At 44.3% G+C, this 23,741-nt stretch overlaps 1 protein-coding gene across 2 annotated transcripts in view; it reads right to left on the bottom strand.

Moving 5' to 3' along the window:
* Positions 1–6,376: 6,376 nt before the first annotated feature.
* The window catches only part of plpp3 (phospholipid phosphatase 3), a 31,931-nt gene continuing 14,566 nt past the window's right edge, over positions 6,377–23,741 (bottom strand). The window contains exons 2-7 of one of the 2 annotated variants that reach the window (XM_035648545.2): positions 21,862–22,016; positions 18,428–18,520; positions 17,983–18,170; positions 17,835–17,892; positions 13,992–14,168; positions 6,377–8,676 (exon numbers count right to left, since the gene is read on the bottom strand). In XM_035648545.2, coding sequence (XP_035504438.1) covers positions 8,548–8,676; positions 13,992–14,168; positions 17,835–17,892; positions 17,983–18,170; positions 18,428–18,520; positions 21,862–22,016 — 800 coding nt within the window. In that variant the 3' untranslated portion in view covers positions 6,377–8,547. Of the gene's footprint in view, positions 8,677–13,991; positions 14,169–17,834; positions 17,893–17,982; positions 18,171–18,427; positions 18,521–21,287; positions 21,446–21,861; positions 22,017–23,741 lie in introns of both variants that reach the window. The other variant, XM_035648543.2, reaches the window with a different exon arrangement.

The following is a 23,741-nucleotide window of genomic DNA, read 5'->3' as shown; positions in this document are numbered from 1 at the left end:
ATTCAACATTTTGCGTATGACACAACAGATTCGTCGACGCTGTGATGACTTTAGTTGGCTTTCCATGGAGCTAAACAACATGGTTTTCATGGCAGGGGATTCATTGTTGTGGCGCCACTACACAACATTGTCTGGGGGAGAAGTGACCTTGAGCTGGTAACTTAAAGCAGTGATAAAGCACAGGCTACGGTGGTAACCCTTTTCTTTTTAATCTTCAAACTTGTGGTCTAGTCTTCGAGTATTCTACACAGACTCAAGTGAGGCAATTCCTCAGACTTCACAGAGCTCCCTCTGCGGCCACATGAGGCTTTATTGCACCACTTCTTTGACATATGCAGCAGTATCCCTCGCAAACAAACTGGAATGTGTAAAATTGGGGGAGCTTCCCTTTAAATTGAATAACTGCCCTCTATGCCGACACATGGTCACGAATGAACAAATAGGATTAGCCGTGCAGTCGGGTGATGGGCAGCTCACCGAGGAAGCTTCAAGGGCAGGTACACGGCATGACTGGGTCTGAAAATAACACGATACATACACGTACATGCGGACATGAGACATAACAACAATGAAAGACAGAGACTATTGTTCCAGCACAAACAGAACAATTAACAGCATCCTGTTTATGAGAAAGGAATAGTTTAAAAAACATTTGAACTGAGTGTGGTACTTCAGTTAATGTGGTCTCATTTGTTTACAGTAATGACTAGTATATAATGGTGTCATTCTGTTTGACAGTAATTATGTCTGATTATAAAAATAATACGTTTTGCATCTTAAATTCTATTTGTTAGACGCTGCAGACAGACATTCGGGGAAGCATGCGTCCTCAAATCGCTAATAACATACTCGTTTACCCAAATTGTCAGCAGGTCAACAGTTATTGTGTCAGAGCGGCAGACTTTCCCTCTCATTTAGGGAAGAAGCTCCGCAGCATGTGAGGGCAATAAAGACATCATTGACATTGTCTCTTGGAGAAGCCGTAAAACATTCACTGACAGTTATTGTGCAGACTCTCTCAGGAGACATTATCTTGTTGCTCGCCAGGCCTCAGGAAGACAACAAACAAGCATCAGGCCGGGGACAGTCTACAGCACTGAGCCACACCTCGGCTCCTTCAGCTGGGATCAGTGGAAGTCTTATGCGGGGGGGGGGGGCAAATGGGGGGGGGGGGGGGGGGGGGGGGGGTCCTGTCTGAGAGGAGTGGGAGATTAAAGGTTTGTGGTTGGAGCCAAATCTTGCAACTCGAAATGCGAAAGTTGTAGTTAGATACTTTTGTTACTGGGTCACAGCTAGGAGTGAAACACACACACACACACACACACACACACACAAGGACATGTACATAGAGAGTAACAGGGTGGGAACAGACAGGCCAACAAAACCAAAGCAGAGCACGGGGTTTTGCCGGAGCAGAAACAAGTGTGAAATCTAGCATGAAGGTCTTCTCTGAGTCTGTCACCTTTACCCCCTGTCTGTATCTCTCGTCTTTTTCGGCCTCTCACCCTCTCTATCCATCTACCTGTTTGTGTGTCTGCTTGTGTGTGTCTGTCTCGAGCGTCCCCCGTGTCTGAGAGGCTTTAAAAGCGGTCAATTATGACAAATCGCAGCGTCACTGAAGCCTCGTAGAGCCCACTGTGCTGGAATTTCTCAGTCTGACAGCTAAAGCAACCCTGGGGTGTGTGTGTGTGTGTGTGTGTGTGTGTGTGTGTGTGTGTGTGTGTGTGCGCGTGCGTGCATTTACAGAACATAATAAAAATACTTCAGGCTTCACTGCAAGCCCCTTTGAAAACCTTTTGGTGCAGATAAGACTAAGTCTGAATCACACTTGTGGGGAAATTCATCACAAAAATATTTCAACATCCTCCCCAGAACTTCGAGAATGAGTCTCCACTCAGGCCGGAATGAAGATGAGTACTTGTGCTGTAAATGAATATACACACATGGACCTGATTTTAGTAGATGATTAATGAGCTTTGATTAATTTTGTTGGACGCAAAATCACATTTTGTAACTTGTGTCTCAACCCGGTCCCATTCCTGAACTCATGAAACCTTGCAGAAACCCAGTCTCCCACAGAGAAAGACAAACCGATACCAGAACTGAGTCATGCGCTCTGCAATCAATAATTCCTGCTTTACTGTATATGCTCAAATTACAGCATTTGACCTGAAAACTCACATATTCCAGTAAATTCCTCCGGGTGAACATCACAGTTTTTACGAGTGTGACGGATGGGCCGAAATGTCTGGAGCAGGTACTCAGCTAGATGTCAGCGAGGCAGATGCATGGTCCCTGAGCGCAGAGCTCAGAGCTGGCTCCCGGCAGGATGACACAACGCATACGTGAATGATGCGCACAGACACACGCACATGCATGACTAGTAAATCAGGCAGCGAGCCCTGGACCACTGCCCGAAGGAATGAGGCGAATTCTGACTTTTAATAATTACCCTGTGGTCGTGCACTGTTGGGGAATTTGTGAGTGTGTATCTGTTTTGTTTGTGTGTGTGTGTGTGTGTGTGTGTGTGTGTGTGTGTGTGCACATTTGGGGCCAATATGTGTTTATATGGGTTTGAGTGCAGTGTTGCGTGAGCAAGGTGGACCATGTGGACCATTTCAGTAACTTTGGCTGTGTGACTGAAATTTTTCTCTGGCAACCCCGAAGAGGAGAAAAGCAGAGAAAGAGGAACGAGGGAGACGCACGCCTAACTCCATTTTGTCAGCACAGAGGTTCACAGAGGCCTGCGTCTCAGTCGTCTTACTCCATTTCCTCCCCACATCTCACTGCTCCCCCTTCACCTCTGTCCCCTTTCTTCCCCTTCTCTCCCAGCCTTCATCTGCTCTAAAGCAACCAGACAGCTGATTCCCAACAGAAATCCTCGCTCTGCGTTCAGTTAACTTGTCTGACTGCATCAGTGGAGATGATGAGATTGGGAGTAAGTGGGTGTTTGTTTGTGTGTGTGTCATTTTCTCCTGAAGTTTCAATATTATTCATAATGTTTGGTGCAATGATTTCTGTCTCCATGCAGAAAATAAACCAATAAAACTTTTATATATTTTTTGCATGTGTAAAAACCATGTCTAATAAGAGGTTCAGAGCAACCTAATCCCTGTGCTCCTTTTGTGACCTGTCCATTCCTCCATATGGGCCAAGAGTGCACTGATGGGAGGGGGCAGATGTCTTTTCCATACAGGGAGCAGCCGAGCGAGTCTTTTTGTGTCATTTCAACTGGAAGAAGATTTAGGTTAGTGAATAAAGCTGAGGCCGTAAGCACCAACCTAAACAGAGCAGTTGGTAAATAGGCCTTAATTTGTGGGACATGCTCGGGAAATATTTGGATGAGAGAAAAACAGGGAGCAAAGAGAGTATAGGTGGACACAGGGGCCATTGAAGTGGAGATGACATAATCACCTGTTGCCCCCACATACAGACAACATCTGCAAAATGTATTAACTTTATATCTTTCACTCCTCTCTCCCTCGTCTTTCCATCACCGCCACGTGCAGACACTATGTCACACAGGGATAATGTAGCTATGTGTGAAGCGGGCAATGAATTTTTTATATTCATAACGTTGTTACATTTCAGAGAACGCGCGTCTCAAACTGCATATCAAAAAGGTCTGTTTGAGATTGTTAGTTGTGAAGCTGTGAATCATGATGTAAAGGCACAGTAGGCTATAGCTGAGGAGCTTTTCAGCTGCTCCACTTCTTTGAAGCCCTTCAGACTGGATGATATTTAATCACAACATTTCAGAAACTCTTCAAAATATAGATACAAAGTGGGTACAGTATTTAACTCGAGTGCATTCCAGCTGCAAGGCCCAGCAGTCCCCTGAACTTCAATGAAGTCAAACAAATTTCACAGATGCAAAGATATCAGTTCCCCTCATCCAGATCCATGCATAATCCCCTAAACAAACCTAAATATTCAAATACTTAAAACTAAATATTTGCCATTGCTATTATTAATTTTAATTAAACCTATATCAAATTCCAAACAGAAATATGAAACTTTGAAAATGGAACATCAGAAATAGGTTAAGCCATTCTCTATCACAATTAGCGTGGGATTCCAGTATATCCCCTTTTTGGGGCTTCACTCAAATCAAAAAGCACCAAAATAATATCTCTCTCAGACAAAGACGTTTGTGTTCCCATGCACGATCATCGCCATAAAACATGACATTAATCCTAGATATTAATCCTCTTGCTGCCTACACGTCTATTCGTCCAACACCCCACTCATCCTTGTTTTTATCACTGATACACATATAATGTATTAGACTTATGAAAAACTAGGTTAATACTTTTAAAAAATCTGTCATTCCATTCATTTAAAGGCTGCTCCATTTTCACAGCAGGAGTCTGCAGGTGGCTGTCACTACTCTTTAGTCCTTATATCTCCATTTATTTTCTTCCTCTTGAATGGAAAACATTTTAATCACAAATTGGAACACAGACTCAAACTCTTTTCTTTCTTTCTTTCTTTCTTCCATACACACAGGTTTCCCTTTTGGTCCGCTCTATGTCCTGTGGGTGGGTCATATTATGGCTACACAGCTCATGTGTGCTAAAAACCTGCAAAACAGACACTGGCACACTGTAAACAGTTGACTCCTGGGAGTCCCTGCTCCCGTTTCCCTGCGGGGAGTGCAAGGCCCTGCCTCTGGCTCTCCTTTGGCCACGCAGCCTCGTGTGGTTCCCTCGACCCAGCTGCCTCTCTGTTCCCTGGACTGTGCTGCACAGAAAAGGCCCTCAGAGCTCCAGGCCTCCTGACAGCTCTCATGGAGGTGCCACCCACACCACATTCTCTCTCTCTTTCTCTCTCACACACACACACACACACACACACACACACACACACACACACACACACACACATACACACACACACACGTCCAAGCCAAACCAGAGCAACCTACAGTAGCACTCCTGTTATGCAGTGATGCTTTTTATATCATGTGCGGCCATGTGCGGCCATTACATAGTGAGAAAAGCAGTCTGTTAGTCAGCCTTGTTTCGAATCGCCAGTTGAGAGCCACTCAAACCACTGTACACGCTTGTTCAGAGGCACTGTGTAGAGTCAAATATAAACTGAAACTACTCTTTCACACTTTCATTGTTTGACTTCCGTGTTCCTTTCGCTACCATTCCATATTGCATGTGACATAACTGATGCAAACCTGTTCCTTTGGGAGTGTGATATTCATCTATGTCCCATGTCCAGTCATCCAGAACATGGCATGTGGACATATGTTATCAATCTTTTAGGCTCTCTTCTCAGAAAGGAAAGGTTTTCCACAGCAATTATACTGGAATCTCTAACAAAGTCCAGTCGAGCAGAGCGGGGTTAACTTGCTGCTGGTACTTACCAGCTGTGAAATGACTTTACTTTGCACGTTCAAGGATTTCAAAATGTTGTTTCATTAGCTGTACTTCTCAAATATATTTCATTTTCTCTTCTTATATTTGTTTAATTCCCTGAATCCTACGTGCATAATGAAAACTGCCTCTCCAAATTACAAGTAATTCAAATACACCCCCCCCCCCCCCCCCAAAAAAAAGAAAAGAAATCCTTGTTTTCAACGTGACTTCCATGTATGTTTGCGTGTATCAGAGGGGGTTTTAATTAAGTTTTAAAAGATCAATGGTGGAGGAATTTCTGAGATCAAGGGGGAAGAATGTACTGGACACTATGGGATGTGAGGGACACTGAAAGAGTGGTACAGACTGTGACGGCCTGCTCTGCTCTGCTGCCAAACAAGACCACAACGTGAGCCTCTCTCTGCCTCAGCTGCAGGCCCATACTATTACAGCCACGCATGGCTGACCCCAGGCCTACCAGCTGTTCACAGGCACCGTAAATCTCCCTTTGGTGCTGGTTTTTTTTAATTTTTTTTACAACTGACCAGCTGTACTGTCACTATCGATGAAAGAGGGGAAACATGCGTGCCACTGCAATGATAACAGTGAAATGATTACCCTAAATGATGATGGTCCCTATTGCTCATTTAGTTCACATGGCAAGTACCAGTCATTCACTCCTGAAGGAGTTGCTTTCTTTCTTTCTTTTGGATTTCTTCCTTCGTTTTGCCGTATTTAGGTCACACTTTCCATGAGCATTCCTTAAAAAACAGTTCTTTGTTGGCCGTGCTACAGAGATTCTTAAAATTGTTGACTCAATTCAAGATTCAACTAGAACATAGTAGTTCTAGATACAACACAGACCTGACCTTCTATTTTATGTGCACAACTTTTATATTTTATTATGCATGGGAAGAGCAAAGGGATACCGTCTAGGAAATTAAAATTTACAACAAAAAAATCGTCCACCAAGCCACACAAAACAAACCATTCAAAACAAACCAAAATTGTGTTCATACTGAGCTTTTTTATTGAAAAGCACATGTATTAGAGCTAAGTACATTTTGCAGAAAAAAACAGCATTGCTACTAATTCTTTTGTACAAAAAAACAAGACAATACAAAAATACTAATATTGAGTTTAAATACAATTGTGGATGTATTTGTTTGAATGCGTATTACAAACGTAACTATTACAATCTACAATAGTTCAGTTATCTAGATACAAAAATCTGTCAATCTATGCTTTTTAAGCAGCATTTTGTAAAGAACACAGGTCTGTAATCATAGTGGATATACATGTTAAACAAATATCTTACAGAGTTAATTTTAGTAATCTATACATTATTTATATATTTATAAAAAAGAGAGAGTGAAAACAGATTTGTGAAATGATAGGACGGACTATACGATGAGAAAGATGTGCAACGTGGCGGAGTGTGTTGTTGGAGGAGGATATCTGAGTAGGCTGAAAATAAAAAGGGCTTCTGGTTCTGGTTCTGTACAACTGTTAGTGATTCCACAAGACAAGCTATAGACATACAAGGTTAAAGATGCTTCTAAACAGAGAATAAAAATATTAGATCCACAGGTTTTTTTTTTTATAACGTTCACCTGCTCTCACGCTCTCTGACTCACAGTGGCGCGCACACTCACACACACACACGCACACACACACACACACAAATGGCACCGCTGACAGTGTGTGTGTTTCATTTGACACAGTTTATCAAGAGGGGGTTTCTTTTCACAGGGCACGGTGCACATACATATTTACACACACACAAATGCACGCACGGACGCACGCACACACACACATTCACGAGATACACATGTACAAGCACAAGAGTGTACAGGACACACACGCACGCACACACACGGATAAACATCCATTGCCAATGAGTGATTGGGTGGGGGAGAGGACTCCTCCCTTCCAGCGGAAAGAGCCTAAATCATCCCAAAATAATGTGCCAGCTTAGCTGTATATCATCACCCTCTTTCCATGGGGACAGACCGCACCCCTTCTCTGTGCCCACCCATTCTCTTTCCCGTTTAGGAAGCTCAACAGGCGGCCCCAGCGCCAGAGAGAGGCATGGCACAGCCGCGCCTCTTTGTACAGGTGCTGGGGGGGTGTGTGTGGGTTCCGTCTCCCTCCTTCCACAGAAAATATCCCTGCTGTACTACATCTAACCCTCAAGAAATGCAACATCCCGGGTTTAGGCTGCACTGACAGTCCACCACAAAAAAGCCTGACGAGCTGAATCTGGAGACAGAGGTATATGAGGTTGGAGGGCTTCACTTTCCAAACTTTCGAAAGACACTCGAAAAACTGCTCTGAAATATGTTACAGGCCTAAAAAGATCTGTGTGTGTGTGTGTATGTGATCTTTGCAGGGGTCTACTGGCAAAGGGTTATGGTTATTAAAGCCATGCTATTCTAACTTTATCCTGCCTGAGTATGAGGTCTTGTGAGACAACCTCACTGGGCTCAGTATTTCTGTCTCATGGACGTCAGCATCGTCAGACTTTTCTTTCGGTCAGACATCTCAGGCAGCAAGTGGTGATAACGGACGATGGACTTAAAAACAGTGCTATAAGTTATACTTTTCTATAATGTTAATATTTCTATGGTGCTAGGTATTGCAGTAATATCCTTCCCAAAGCTAAGGAAGTTGTTGTCCTACGGCGTTCCAAGGCCACAGAGAGTTCGGAGAGGAAGCATCACTGAAACTCCCTCCCTCCCTGGGCAGGGGGTTTGTCTTTTTTTCCTTTTCATTGTGTCTCTTTTCTTCTTTATGTTCACAAGTGTTTTCCCTTCATGTGGTTACACTTCTATCAAACCTCCACACCCTCAGCTCTGCCTGTCAAGTCATCAATTTCTTAAATCATTTTGTCTTCTAGCTTCCAATTCCTCTCTGTTTGTGCTCATAACGATGGGCTCAATTGTTGATTAGTAGTTAACGTAATAGTAAATAAGAAGTCTGGATAGTGAGAGTGGACTCTGCTGTGCAATTCTCAAATCTGACACCCTAGTCCACATGGTGCCTGGCGGGGCACTACGAAGGGAAGGAGGATGCCAGTTGAGAGGCAGCTACAGTCTCTCGTCGCTACATTCTACTGTCCGATGGGAGATGAGCAGTGCTGTGATTGGCTCCTCAGTCGCAGGAAGTGTGGCCTCTCTCACACCATGTTGTGGTGGTTGTTCCGCTCGATGATGTCGGATGAAGGGAGCAGCTCCTTCTTGATTGGGGAGGGTGGGGGCGTGGCCGGCTTCACCCTGGGCTTGAACAGGTCTGACACGTAGAACACCTGGTGGACACACAGAGGGGCGGCAAGGTCAGGACATTCACAGCATATTAAACCACATTGGGGGATGTTTATTTGGACATGCATATGTGTGATTTTACAGTTAAGTTTAAAGTAGGGGAAAGACAGGGTACTGTTGTAATTTGCCACTGTTGACTGGACTGTGAGCGTCTTGAGTCCAGGGATGGAATTGCCAACTGACATTGTGGACAGGGGGAGTATAAGCTCGTATGAGACCAAGTAGATGGTTGCAGACCCCGCAAGTCGCTCTGTAGGCAAGCATTAGTTATTTTGGAATTTGGGAAGTGGAGGTTGATGAGCAGTGGAGTGACATGTGCCCTTTAAGTGTCTGGTCTTTAAAAAAAGACCAGACGCTCCGCCACACTCAGCACCATCTGTAAGGGTTTTATTGTGCATGAGGGGAGGTTCGGCAGAAGGGCATGACAATAGGTCTCCTGTGAACCATGAGCTGGTGACAACATTGAATTGCTTTGTGTTGTGATTAAAAAAAATTCTATACCACCTCTGTCTGTGCTTCTTTGAGCAATCTCGAACCAGCAACACTGAGAAATCAGGCTGGAGGAAGTGATCTTAGTACAGCTCACACATAAAATGACAATCAAATTTTAGTGAGCCAATGTCTAATCCTCTATTAAATGATGCCAGTGGTGAATTCCCCTTTTACGTCAACGCTGAGGTCAGCCTGCCTGGCACTGGCGGTGAAAGAAGGAAGAGAGAGGGAAGAAAAGGCTGAAAAGAAATCTCTTCCTGAGATCCTGATGACATCATCAAACAGGAAAATGGGCAGGAGCGGACAGGAAGTGGGACCATGGAAACTAACTGTACACTGTAGGATTACCGTTCCCACTTAGAGGGATCTGGGGTCCCTTCTCAAGCAGCAGTGGCTTCAAATGTGGACTAATACACAAGAATGATTGGCAGGCACAGCAGCGTTTCCTTCCATGTTGCCAGTGGAGGGCGAGCAGAGGGCCTGTGCCAGGGAGGGAAGATGCTGCCATTCGATCTCATAGAGGAATGTCCTCCTATACACTACTGGACAGTTAAGAGTTCATCTTTGGTTTTCTGGGAAAACGTCTGGCATATAGTCAGTGATCTATTTATATAACAAAGACTATGTCAGTCTGAGAGGTGGGCTCAAACACAATCTCTTCTATTGCAGCTTGACATTTACTGACTATATCATGACCTTTATTGGCGACCTCTGACTGACAGATGACATCACATGTACAGCTGCTTTCATGCGAGTAAATGGGCTCATTGTCTACACAGTCATACGCGTGGTGTTTTTTCGGGGGTGTCATACATGGTACATTGTATTTGACATAATTATGGGAGCGTAGAGAGATATGGGGTGGAGTCATATCCCTGAAAATCACCCAAGCCGTCATGGGAAACATTGTACGCTCAATTCCCATCCGGATGCTTTGCGACCAATCATATCAGGCCCTGTTGACGAGTCACCCAGCCTCCAACCCATCTCCGCTTAATGCCATGCTGGAAAGTTTATCATGACTCACCACTTCCTGTGGGTGCAATACCCAAACCTTCACAAACCTTCACACACGCGCATGCACACACGCACACAAAGTCTCCAGACCTATTATGTTAAGTGATGCAGACTCAGCAGGAAAAAAAAAAATATATTATATATTTAAAAAAAATAACAGAAAGAAAAGCGAGTATGTACATACAACACTGTTTCAGAAGTTCCAACATGTGTTGCAATTGCAGGTTGCTCTGCTTCACCTCCCGTCCAGCTCTTCCCAAAAGAGCTCAATAAGTTTTCAGTCTGGGGAATGTGCTGCTCTTCATCACGTGAAGCCTCCATTCACTTCCTTTTACACATGCCGCAGGATGAACGTCTGACCAACCAAGTCTGTCTTTGCCTTTCACACGTGCATTTCTTTTACCATTCTGACAGAAATATATACTATACTATTAATGCAACACAGTTTGTTCCAACACTGCCTTTGAACAGACAGAGGGTTTGTAAGCAATAAACAAAGTTGGGACACCTGTAGAAATAGTTTGCATTGACTTTTAAGGCTTAATTTACTTCCAATGCTACAGGATCCAGTGTGTGTGTGTGTGTGTGTGTGTGTGTGTGTGTGTGTGTGTGTGTGTGTGTGTATGTGTCTGCGACTATTAAAATGTCAAGTCTGACACATGAAGAAGCTGAGTCACAAAGGAAGTGGGAGTTTTGCAGGAACCATGAATGTCTACAAAGAAAACCATCACATGACTCACAAGAACCCCTTTAGTATATCAAATAATAAAATGGGTCTGTTGTTCATGCACACAAAACTAGCCATGAACATATATGTAGCCTAACCACAAAATGTATCTGTAACTGCAACGACACCAAAATAAGCCAAACGATGCAGCTCTGAATACATTTACACCCTTTGTCTCGGGGAAACTGTGGGCTGTTCTGTGCTTGATTATCACATGCTAATATGTGTCACAGTGTTAAGTGCATACGTTATGAAAACAAATGTGTTATCTTGTGCAGTGTTAACAATATGGATTTCCAAATGTGGAGACTTGAGTAGTCTGTGGATTTATAAAGATAACTTCCTGCTTCTGCACAAGTTCACTGACCACAGACACTGCTCCAGTATTTGAGACCCCCACAATGAGCAGTGTGACCTTGTGTGTTTAAACCAGAATGGTGGAGAGATAGCATCTTCTTGTCTCCTCCCCATTTCAATGCCCGACCCCGCTCCTCTGCATTGTGACAATGAACCTGGAAAAACAAATGAGCGCCTCACCAGCTTTCTCTCTGACAGCTGCTTCCTGCGGGTTTCGCTACTCTTGACCTTTATTAAGACACATGTCGAAAACTAGGTCACTGTGTCTGATAGGAAGTGCCAGGTAGAACATGTTGACAACTTCTTCTTGTGGTTCTCGTTGCAGAACTGGGAACATACATGTTCTTCAAATCTAAGTGTATCTGACACTGTCCATCATCAAATATGTTGACAGACAACAGGATCAAAAGTAGCATTTTACCTACAGCTTAAGTTGCAAAGCTGCAGTCTAACATGTCACTACACAAACATTTGTCCATACTTGTATTGTATTGTTCATATAATGGCTCTCAGTGGGGCAGACACAACAAAGTCATGGAACAACGCCCTTCTAGACAGACACTTACTGAAATGTGTACACAAGGCCGTATTACTCATCTCAAGTGATATTCAGGACTGTTCAAAACTGGACACTTGGGACCGATCTCCAAATCCCCTGATTCATCCAATGTGTTCTTTTCTTCTTCAAATCAGACTTTTTTAAAAACATATCTAAAACAAAGTGTGCGGACAGTGTTTGCAAACTTGTCCATTCTTGCATGTAGACATGCTCAGGGAGGATCAATGGATCACATTACCCAGACTGCAATGGGGCTCTTAAACACCAACTGTGTCTGCTTCATAAAAACATCATGTTGGTGTGAGGAAAAGTTATAACAGACTGCTGCTATAACTGATAGGACCTCGACTCTTCCCGGACGCCAGTGGCCTCAAAACATTCATCATGTTGTTGCAGTTTGTCCTCAATAACCTTCAAAGTCACTGATATCTGAGAAAAGTTATATATATATATATATATATATATATATATATATATATATATATATATATATATATATATATATATATGTGTGTGTGAATATATGTGTGCGTGTTTGAGAATATATATATATATTCATTCACACACACACACACACACACGCACACACACATGTAGTAGCTCTAAGCAGAGACAGTCAAACATTTCATTTAAAAGAAAAATTACTTAACTTGTGCACTTGTTAACTTAGGATTTAAAGTTTTTCTCACTTTGATAACTACTTACTTTTGGCACTTCAGAGGGACAAAGGCATTTTACCTCATCTATCTTGCCTCCACTCATCCCCTGTCAGGTCCTCTCTGCTCCGCTGCTTATTGAGGGGCTGAAAAAGTGGAGCTAAAGTACTCACAGATGTGTGTTTCTACTGAGACCGGCTAAATCAGAAGGGGCGTCAAGGATTGTAAAACCAACCTCACAGCCATGATCAGCAGGGGTTTGACTATGTGGAGGTGAACAGTGCGACTATGTGTGTGTGTGTGTTGGGCATTCTCTGTGAGGGTTGTGGAATAGTTGAGTTGGATTAAACCCACACTTGTCCTGAGCCAAGATGGAGACAAGGCTCCTCTCTCCTGTCACCTCCCTCCCTTCACTCCTCCTGCCAGATCTGCCCATTCACAGATTCATACACAATTTTTCATTTTATTTGTCAATGCTGATGTCGTCCAGGCGCCACACTCAGCTGGAGGAGCGCTGATTTTGCCAGAGTGTTTCTGTCTTTTGTTACTGATTTCTGCTCGTGGTTCATTGAGTATCTTCAGTAATCCTGACATTCAAGGACCCTGCGGGGTTGAGTGTGATTTTGTGTGTGAGTGTGTGTGTGTAAGTGTGCATGTGCATTTCAGCTGTGCCAAGATCTGCCTAGGCGCCACTACTAAGGTCTTGCTGAATTTTATGGATATAATCCTTTCCACGTTCATGATCTGGATCCTGTAGAAGGTAAAGGTTCCGTGTGTGTGTGTGTGTGTGTGTGTGTGTGTGTGTGCGTGTGTGCTTGTGTGTGTATGTGTGTGTGTGTGTGTATGTGCGTGCGTGCAAGTGTGTATTAGTGTATTTTTCCACACTTTTCCCAGAGGCAGCAGAGTTTAGCCAGGGCCTGCTGTGCTGATAGAACAAGTGCTGCCAAATAAAAAAACCCAAATAATTAACAGCCTCATTCCTGTTTCAAGTCTAATCCTCTCTCTCGCTCGCTCACTCTCGTACTCCCCTCTCTCTCTTTTTACACTCTTGCTATTTTACTCTCAACCCAAATTCAATTTTCCATGGCTCCATCTAGCTTAGTGTAATGATGAGGGTTACTAAAATCATCTGGCAACTGCTGTGACAATGTCACAAAAGTAGTGAAGGAGGTTGCAGAGTATAGATTTACACTAATGCAGAGGCTCACAAAAACACATACACACTCTTGAACTCGGGCTCCAAGCAATGTGCTATTCATTAAAGGAGTCAGATTCTCCTCACTTCACTGCCTGCAACATTTTTACTTTTCACCGAAAGCAGAGAGGAGAAAAAAGTGGAAAAACGAGAGCTACAATACGTGGAGTCAAACTTGACTTGATTGAAGTTTGGTCCGTGTAGGATCGAAAATGCTAAGTTAATGGGAAAGGTTTAAACTTTACGTGACAGTTTGCGTGTACTGTGTGTCTTTTGCATGTATTGTGTGCACTCACTATGCAGTAGGCCACCAGGGCTCCCTGCACAAAGCCTGCAAGGACATCAGTCGGGTGATGCTTGTGGTCGGAGACACGTGATAGGCCGGTGTAAAATGCCATCATCAACAGGGTGAACTGGAGCAACGGGCGGAGGAGACGAGCGCCGCGCCATGTAAACCTGGACTGGAGATAAAACTGTAGAGAAGAGAGGGAAGAAGAGGGGAACATAGACATCATTTAATTTATTTTCTTCCCGCCCCAGTAATATGCACGTTTACTGTGTAACTACACTGACATACAAACACTTGTATTTCTGTATTTCTGTCTGTGGTGTAAAACATATAATCCACTTTATGTTGATGTCACTCCACTCTGTAGCCAGTAATGACCTGGACTCTCACACACACCTGGCTGGAAATTTCCATCAAAGTCATTACGTTTTACATATGTTACATTGCCTTTTTAACCCTGCACCTGCAGTATGTGTTAGTGTGTGTGTGTGTGTGTGTGTGTGCATGTAATATTACTGTATAAGAGGTCTAGACTGATTCAAAGAGGGCGGGCTTGCCAGACCCACAGTGAAACACATCTCCACAAACAGAAACACACGCACACACACAAACACACACACACACACACACAAACACACACACACACACACACACACACACACACACTCGACTGCCTGAGACCTGGACATGACTGATTCATGCTTCAACATCCCAGCTGTAATAACAGCAAGACCATAGAGAGCCAATGGAATACACACACACACACACACACACACACACACACACACACACACACACACACACACACACACACACATACACACACACACACACACACACACACACACACACACACACACACACACACACACACACACACACACACACACACACACGTTAATCTGCATGTTTCACCACTTTGTTGGGATGAACTCTCTACCCTCTATTAGAGTAAATAGAAGACATAGCGGATGCACCCCCTGCCCCGCCTGCAGCCAAAAAAACGTTTTCTGGGTCATAATGAAGACTGAGGAGAACGAAAACAGGAACAATGAAGTCCAAGGCCAATTGCACACGTGCAAATAAATGCAAAGTCTCTCTCTTTTTTAATCCAAGCAGAGTGGTGAGGTCAGGCCATGCTTCTCAGACATCCTGTGTTTCTGTACCACTCATACCCTCAACTTCCTGTCTCTCACACCCAGAGACGGAGAGCCTGGGAGGGCCGGCCTCTGTCAAGGTCTACCCTGCCCAAACCTTCAGACTTGTGTCTTATAATCAGTTAGGCTAACAATACCTTCAGACAGCCACAGCGCTGTTTGGGTGTGCAAGCTCCCTTACACTTCCTCTATGACACTCTATCATTGTTCTTCTCCTTACGGAAGCAATCCCTCCCATCCCTTGCAGTCTTTTTCTCTCCTCCCTGGCGGGGATGTTTAGACTTCAGGCTTCCTCTGCAGTGGTTCTCAGGTACTGGGTAAGGACTCCTGATAAGTACCTTTGCCTGACGTCCTGCAGCCACGATCGCAACATCCTCAACCTTTCAATTTCAAGGAAGCTTTAATGGAGGAGGTAGTAGTGAAAATAAGCACTTGAGCTTAGGCCAAAGGAGCTACAGTGATCTGCCAGTCAACTTAGCACTAACTGTAACTCTCGGCTAGTGAGTAAACCTATATAACCTGGCCGACCCTGATTCAGGACAAGCTGAGTCATGGTAAGCAATTTAGAGGGTTATTGACCTTCCGAAATCTCAAAGTACAACTTCTCCTCTTTAAAGCACACACAGACTCAGGCATCTGCCTTTCTGACTTGAGCCATCGTCCCATAAATTTGCCATGTGTCTTAAAAGTTAGATTTGGAGAAAACAACAATTAAAACCAGCAACAAAATGAGTCCCAGTAGATTCCCGTGACAGAGGAAGACAAGTGCGACACAAAGTCTGGTGGTTTCAGAAGGAATCCAGCTCCATTCAGTGAGATGTGCTCTCTCTCGCTCTGAGAGTCAGTGTCAAATGACAGAAAACACACACACAAACACAACAAAGTGGGAAAGAACGAGAACTCCTCTGCTTCACACCATGCTGTGAGAAAAGGGGCATAGCTGTGGTTAAGACCATTCATATCACAAACATGTTGTTTTTATCTATCCAACTTGTCCCAGTGATAACAGCCTCCGTTGAAGGAATAACCACAGAAACATATCCGTAGACATGTTGTCTGCACATTAGACAAAAGGCAATATAGCTCAGGATACACATGCACGCTTGCTCTGTGGCTGCTGTGTAGCTGTACAGCGTGTCGTGAGGTCTGTGTGAGTTATCCGTGTGCCATCTCTTGAAGGCTCAAACCACATCAGGCAGGAAACAAAGTGCTACAGAATCAGAGTGCCAATTAGGGCCGTGGCAGGGAGGACAAGGTGACAGCCACGCCGTGAAAATGGCACTTTTTCAGGCAACAAGGGAGCAGAGACACAAGTCTGGGTTGAAGAAAATAATATTAATTTAGATTTGGGATGTTAATAACACCTGGCTGACACAAAAAAGAAACATAAGAATACTGAGTAAAACCGTTGCGTAACATGACTGGTTTAAAGCGGGTCAAAACAAAACAAAGCGCAGATTCCCTTTTCCAGGAATGCTGCCACTGTGGGCAGTGCGTGTCGGGCTTTTTTTTCATTCCAAAATATCAACTTCAAACTGCAGCTCCTCTCCTTCACTCGTTCTGCTCTCCTCACTCCTTCTGTTTACCCCAGCCTCCTCTGGCTATGGTCCGGAGCTTGCCACAGCTGGCACTGTTCTCTGACTAGTGTGTCACTGTGGTCTGGATGCAGCACATCTCCGTTCCCTCTCTGCTACTTTCCCTGCTTTTTATTCATCTATTTTCCTTGGTCTGACGAGAGCAGAGCTGTAGGTTCAACCAGAGGCTGGGAAATACCCACAGCAAACTCCCACTGCATGACAATGTGCTACGATACACCAGGACTTCGACTGCCAGTCCAGAATGGAAACCGAGATCGCCTTGACACCTTGGGCCAACCGAACACAAAACATTGGATCCTTTTACACAGCCTGTTTATGGTGGCAATGTTGCGTCTTTATGCAATGTGTTTCCACCTCTATGGCGGCAGCAGAGGTAGACACAGAGCCAGAATAGCAGGGCAGGATGCCCAAAGAGATATATAATGAATGCATCAAACATCTTTGGGGAGTTGGTTTGTCCACTTGTGGTAGGATCGGCTAAGATGCCTGAGTGTAGCATGCGAACTGAGGTGGTAACTTGTTGTGTGTTAACTGAGGAGGAGGGGGAAGAGATGGGTTGGGAGCTATGAGCTGGCAATTTTGTGTGTGTGTGTGTGTGTGTGTGTGTGTGTGTGTGTGTGTGTGTGTGTGTACGCACGCATGCATGCACGTGCTTGTGTGTGTGAATTGGACTATTTGAAGCTTGAAATCCCTGTAGGGTGTTGAGCCCCACCAGACACCCAGAACAGGTGCAGTGAGAGAAAGATGAAGGAAATGGGAGAGGACAGGAAGTGCACTTGCAGCTGCTCTGAAGAAAACAGGTGGAATGCATTCATCCATCTCTCAGAGGAGGAAAAAAAGGAAGAATAGAACTCTTCATGAACGGTGAGAGGATAAAGAGCAGAGGAGGAGGACAAGCAGAAAAAAAGTGGATAAGAACGATGTTTTTGTGTTTTTCTTCAGGCAGTGAATCCCCAAATTACAACCCAGCCTTATTTCCATGACTGCCTCTACAATCTGTAAACCTTTGTTTCTGTGGCTCTCAGCATGTGTGTGCCCTTGCATGAGTGTGAGTTTGTTCTGGTGGTAGTGTGGGTGGGTTTAGTGGTTACTTACAGCCAGGTAGAGCATGGTATACATTGAAAAAGAGGCATGTCCTGAGAAGAAGGATTTCCTGTGGAAAGAAAGGTTATCAGTCAGTTTTAAAAAGAAATGTTCACAGTGTTTTTCTTTTTTGGGTGTATGTATTGGTGTTAACACAAACCTGGCCTCCTGAACATCACTCTCTTCACCAGTGCAGGTGTAGTTGGTGATGTATCCCAACGAGCAGTTTATGGTGGAGAAATCTGGTCTACACACATCTATGAAGTGGGGTCTCATTCGACCCACCGACACCTTGGCGATGTCTGTGAATGACTGGCTGACAGCACAACCGAAGAGAAACACACCCATCTGCAAGATGACACACATCAATGATTAGACATTAGATCAACGTAGATGTCTATAATTGACTTTTAGCTGAGCCCCGTCCCCCTTGGTTACTGCTGCCAGCTTTCAGCATCCTATTATTATACATGTAGAAGACCAGGAAATTAGTGACCATTGCTCTTACTACTAGCTTTTGCTCGGACAATCACTGTTCAGGGGAGGGGTTAAGCATAAGGTCAATTAAATGCAAAAAATCTTCAAAACACTCATGGATCGCTGACCTGTTTATAGAGGGCTGCAACGTAGGGATTCCCAACGAAAGACTTGGTTCCCTCATGTAGCTGGTGAATCCTGAAGCATTCCCCAATCACAATCTAAAAGAGAAGATTCATTTTTTGAGATAAACACGTATCACAAATGGAGGATAAAGAAAAATATCTTGCTATGTGAATCACTCGGTCGCACAGAACTTTTAGATGTAGATTACCATGCAGTGTAAAAGTAACTTCTGAGTGAGTATCATGCATGAAAAGCTGATTTAATTCCAGGTTAAGATCACAGATGGAGTAGAGTTGATGTGTAAAGGACAGACAGGAGAGACAGAATAAGTGAGACTGACACAAAGAGAAACATATAGAATGAGCATGGCCTGCCTTTCCGTCAGGCAGTTTGGATGTGATGGGAGATTGCTGAGGAGTGGTGATGCTTTACTCAATGGTATGATGGGTTATTTTTTATGAGAGGAGGAGCAATGGAAAAAGGGAAAAAAAACATGGATCAATATCTAAATCATGATGGACTTGACTTTGACGTGAGGAGGATTTACATCAGAGTAATGACCTGCTTAAATTGAGTCCTCTGGTACTCCCTACAGGTGGTTTTCAGTGGTGCTGGGCCCCATGAAAAGACCCCATCTATGCGGATTGGGCTAATGCCGATCCAACGCTCAAGGCAGGGAGATGTCAATCATATCTCTACCACCTGGGGTATGTGACTGTCAGACTGGCTGCTCTCCACCACTAACCGCAGCTGCCTTTCCTTCCTCTGTCCACAAAAGGCCTCAGTCTCCCGTCAGACTTATCACCCAATCTCACAGGAAAATATTTACATGTCCATCTCTGAGCCAGTGGACAGTTCTGTGCATGAGAACAGCACAGAGACTCTGAATGTAGAGTGAGGTGTTTCCCAGACATCAAATTAATGCAGAAACTTAGTGTTTGTATATGCACATGTTTTCTGTGTGTATTGTTAGGGTTGATAAACACACCTACCCCGCCTACTGGGTGGTCAGCTGGCCGGCTCACAGCCAGAAGAAACAAATATGGTGGAGTGTTTGTTTGTGTGTGTGAGCTATTGTCAATGAATCGTTCTGATCTCAGCGGGAGATTAGAACCACATGAGGCTGATGCAGGCCAGTGAAGTTTATCTGGGATGTCAGTATTTGCATTCAAACCTCTCCTCCCCTTCTTTATCTCCCTGTCTCGAGTGCACACAGACTCTGCCATAAGCCCCCTTTAAACAGAGATCTCACTAAATTGCCATTAAGAAGACCCTCCATTATGCTGGTTTGGCTAATTTACATTGAAACAGACAGAGCCAGCATATTTCTAGCCCTTTTCTGTTTGACTTAACATAGCATACCGCCGTTCCAGAGTCAGAGGCCAGACGTGTAACACAACAACGCCAGTGTCTGTCTTGCAAAGATGGCTCTGCCTTTAAAACAGACTTCAATTTGGCTATGAGAATTCCTCTGCTGTCGATTCAAATATGTTGCAACAAAGCCCCTGATTCTGTGTTCGTACATTTTATACACAACAGTGAGCTGGAATAAAGGTCCAACATTCACGCCTTAAACAGGCTGTGTAAAAGGGCCTGTAGCCGTCTCTGATTAAACCACAAGGCTCAAGAGGCGCGTGATGGGATTGTGGATCAGTGTGTATGCTTATAAAACTATATCTCGCTGCTGCTGACAGTTTTTCTCACAGTGGAAAACATGACTTGTCAGACACGGATAGTCTGAGGAGCGGGACTGTTGGGATTTCCCTTGCAGTGGAGATAAACAGGAGAGACCCAATTGGAATCTGCTACCAGTGCACGTATATGTGCACATATAAACTGTACAGAATGTGTGTGTGCCTGAGTAAGTGAGTGTGTGTGTGTGTGTGTGCTTTAAAGGAATGGTGCCGGCATGGCAGTAGACGCCACTAATGGAGCACAGCTGTGTGAGACACGCCAGCTTTGCCCACACGTGAACATGTGAGGGAACTAACTAACACAAGCAGTCTGCTGGTTTCAATAAGCAGAAGAGCTGAGCTGGTACAGTGTGTGCGTGGGTGTGTGTGTGTGTGTGTGTGTGTGTGTGTGTGCCCACCATGCTGATGGCGAGGAGACGGCGGTGAAGCGATGTCTCAGTCTGGGATATTATGAGGGGACTGTGCCACCGAGACTCAAGGGGCTGCAAATATCATCTAGCCTGACCACGTGGGACTAATTGACATACACATAGGCCACGAAATGTCATTATAACATGTTTCCACTGACCCCCTCTAATCTCCTGGCAAAATATTTCTAGAGCAAGAGTAAAGTCATGGGAATGGAAGGCTTCATGCCGTTGTAAAAAAAGGTGAGACACCTCCAGCCATCTGCACTGGGGGCACTGACACGTTCACCCAAAGTTATTTCCGGGGACATAGGGCAGGGAGTCAGGGTGCGGGGACACAAGTGGGAGGCATGAGACTTAGGAGCTCATAAAATCTCTTTGGTCTTTAACATACGTATGCGTCAGCACCCGTACACACAAACACTTCCTAATGTTGCTTGGGGGGTCTTTCACTGCCACTGACTCACTTGGTAAAGTAATAAAAGACAGGCCATTACAAATGGCTTGCATGACTCAAAGTAGTAATTGAAGAATAAAGTATGACAAAGAGAACATTATGGAATGGAGGAACACATAGAGCACATTCGCGGCGAAATACTGGCGTATTTAAGACAATGCTTCATGATAAGAAATCACTCAAACTTTTCTGATTAAGGGGCTACATTAGCAATTGGATTATGAGCTATTTAAGAGTTAACAACAAGTGGGTTTAATGTGAGTGAAAATAGCAAACAAAAAGGGACGTGTGAAGGTTGACTTACAGAGAAGATGGCAATAAGAATGCCAACACCACAAAGCACAGCATCACTAATGGTGTCTCCCTCTTTTCGGGGGTAGCGGATGGACTCGTCCGAACAGTAAAACCCACGCTGGTACGGCTTTATGGTGCTAGTCTCAATGATCAGGAAAGGCAGGCTAGCTACAAAAGACACAAAGAAAGAGGGGAGCAGAGAGAGAGAGACAGAAAGGAAGAGGGAGAGAAGAGAGAAAGCATACGAGCACCAGGTCAGTGACACAGACATAAACAGAAGAGAACAGGGGGAGCACAAGGAGCATGCTGCCACCAGGGGATCATGGGACATGGCAGAAGTGGGTGGGGCCTAAGGATGTCATGTATGGGCAGCTCACAACAAAGGAGTGACACTTTTTCAAACTCAAATCCACCTCCCACATAATAATAATAATAATAATAATAATATATCAACTTTATATCATCCATTGCATTGTCACTCCTTCATCACCACCACCATGAACCTCTGGCCCTCCCTGTTTCTGCCTTCAGTGTTCCCCAAGCCCGACACTCTTTGTGTGTTTGTGGGGGGGGGGGGGACTTACGGACACCACGGGCAGTGTCAACCCAACAGAAGTAAGCACTGAGGAGCGGACAGTGCTGTTCTTGTAGGGGTAATTCAGGCTGGAGTCACTGCAGTAGAGACCCCTCTGGTAGGGACGAACAGAGGTTCGGTGAAGGACCAGGCTCGGCAGCATAGCTACACACACGCACACAAACACACATGGATGGATGGATGAACCCACACACACATACTTTAAGCCACCTACTTACCTGTAAACTGGATGGGGGGGGGGGGGGATCACATTAAAACAAACGTTAAAATACACAAGTGTGCGTGAGTGAGGTCATGTTGACTCAGCAAACTTTCTCCTGCTGTCCTTATTGACGGTGTGACACCAGGCCATAGAGAAGTGAGACACTTGAGCATTAGCCCCCCACCCACCTGACGGATCAAATACGCACTGACATTCAGTGATCGAGGTCCATGATTGGAGACAAAAGAAACCCACCAACAAAGGGACTATGTCTGTACATTGTTAGGAGGTCAGTGTTTCGATGGATTACAAGGGGAGAGTGTGCCATTCCAGAAAAGAGCTTTGAAAAATCTCTTTTTGATTTATCGTTGGAATATTTCAACATTTTGCCAAACATAACTCTGTCTTACGAGGCTGTCCTAAAATTACAAAATCCAGGTACAATACATTGATAATTACTGTGCTTTTTGCACCCAGTTTTCAGTCTTTATGCTAAGCTGTGCTTACCGGCTTCTGTATACACCGTAAGCCATTTTCACAAAGGAACTGGGCCAACATGAAGCACCAAATCGGAGATTATCCATGTGCGATGTGTTCAGACCTACAAGAAATATTCTGTTTGAGCCTGAGAAGAGCATGCCGGAGAAATGATCGACATCCTTCCTGGAATTGTCCAGATGATGACCAGCTCAATTGGTTTACATGGACTTTGTACGAGAGCGCTGGCAGGGTAAAGTCCATAAAATGTCCAGTTCATCTGATCTGGACATTCACACATACAGCTCCTCAAGGTACCATCTATGACGACCTATTCAGGTTTGCAGTGCGTGTCTCAAAGCATCTACAGTATATAGACATGGGTATTGTGTCAAACTTCTAATCTCACTATTGGCAAAAGAGAAAATAAGCATTTAATACACACACACACACACACATACACATATACACAACCGCATTGTATTCTGACAAAGTGGGATATAAATACATATTTCCGAATAAAAACAATACAAATACAATAGCGTGCTAAACTCTGGCTGGGACTTTCGAAAGATTTCCTTGATGGATTCTGAAATGTGTCAGTACCAAGGGAAACAAATCTAAGCCCACCCAACTCTGGAACATTTTCCGTGAGAGCCCGTATGGCGTGTGTGCGTACGACCATAGTAGCTCATAAATAGAATGAGATCAAGACATGGAGGTGTCCTGAAGACCCACACACACAAGACACACCAACATATACATTCAATGTCAGACTGCACAGAAAATATTCCCCCATGTGGTTCATGTGGTCAGTTCACATCACAGGGATTTTTACCCATTTGGGTCAAAGTCAGAGATCTACTCATGAATGTTCCTAATGCGGCTGACGACCACAGCTGTCGTCTAACCAGTGATGGGAGAGGGAGATTGTGTTACTGGTCGGTCCTGAAAAACACAGCACTCACTAGAAGTCGCATGTACTACATTCTTAAAAACCTCAAAACATACGTTCTTATGCATTCTTGTGAGGCACGCACTCACATTCCCTTAACATCTACTCCTACTGAAAGAAGAAAGTGTTGTCTCAGGTGTCTACAGCGACACGCAGGTCATTCCCACACTTAGGTGGTTAAACTGAAGAAAATAAATAATAAGAAGACAGTCAAAAAAACTATTATTCTCAATAT

This window comes from Scophthalmus maximus, chromosome 13 (genome assembly GCF_022379125.1).
Source record: "Scophthalmus maximus strain ysfricsl-2021 chromosome 13, ASM2237912v1, whole genome shotgun sequence".
In the NCBI taxonomy this organism is placed as follows: Eukaryota; Metazoa; Chordata; class Actinopteri; order Pleuronectiformes; family Scophthalmidae; genus Scophthalmus; species Scophthalmus maximus.
This window is presented reverse-complemented; position numbering and strand designations above follow the sequence as displayed.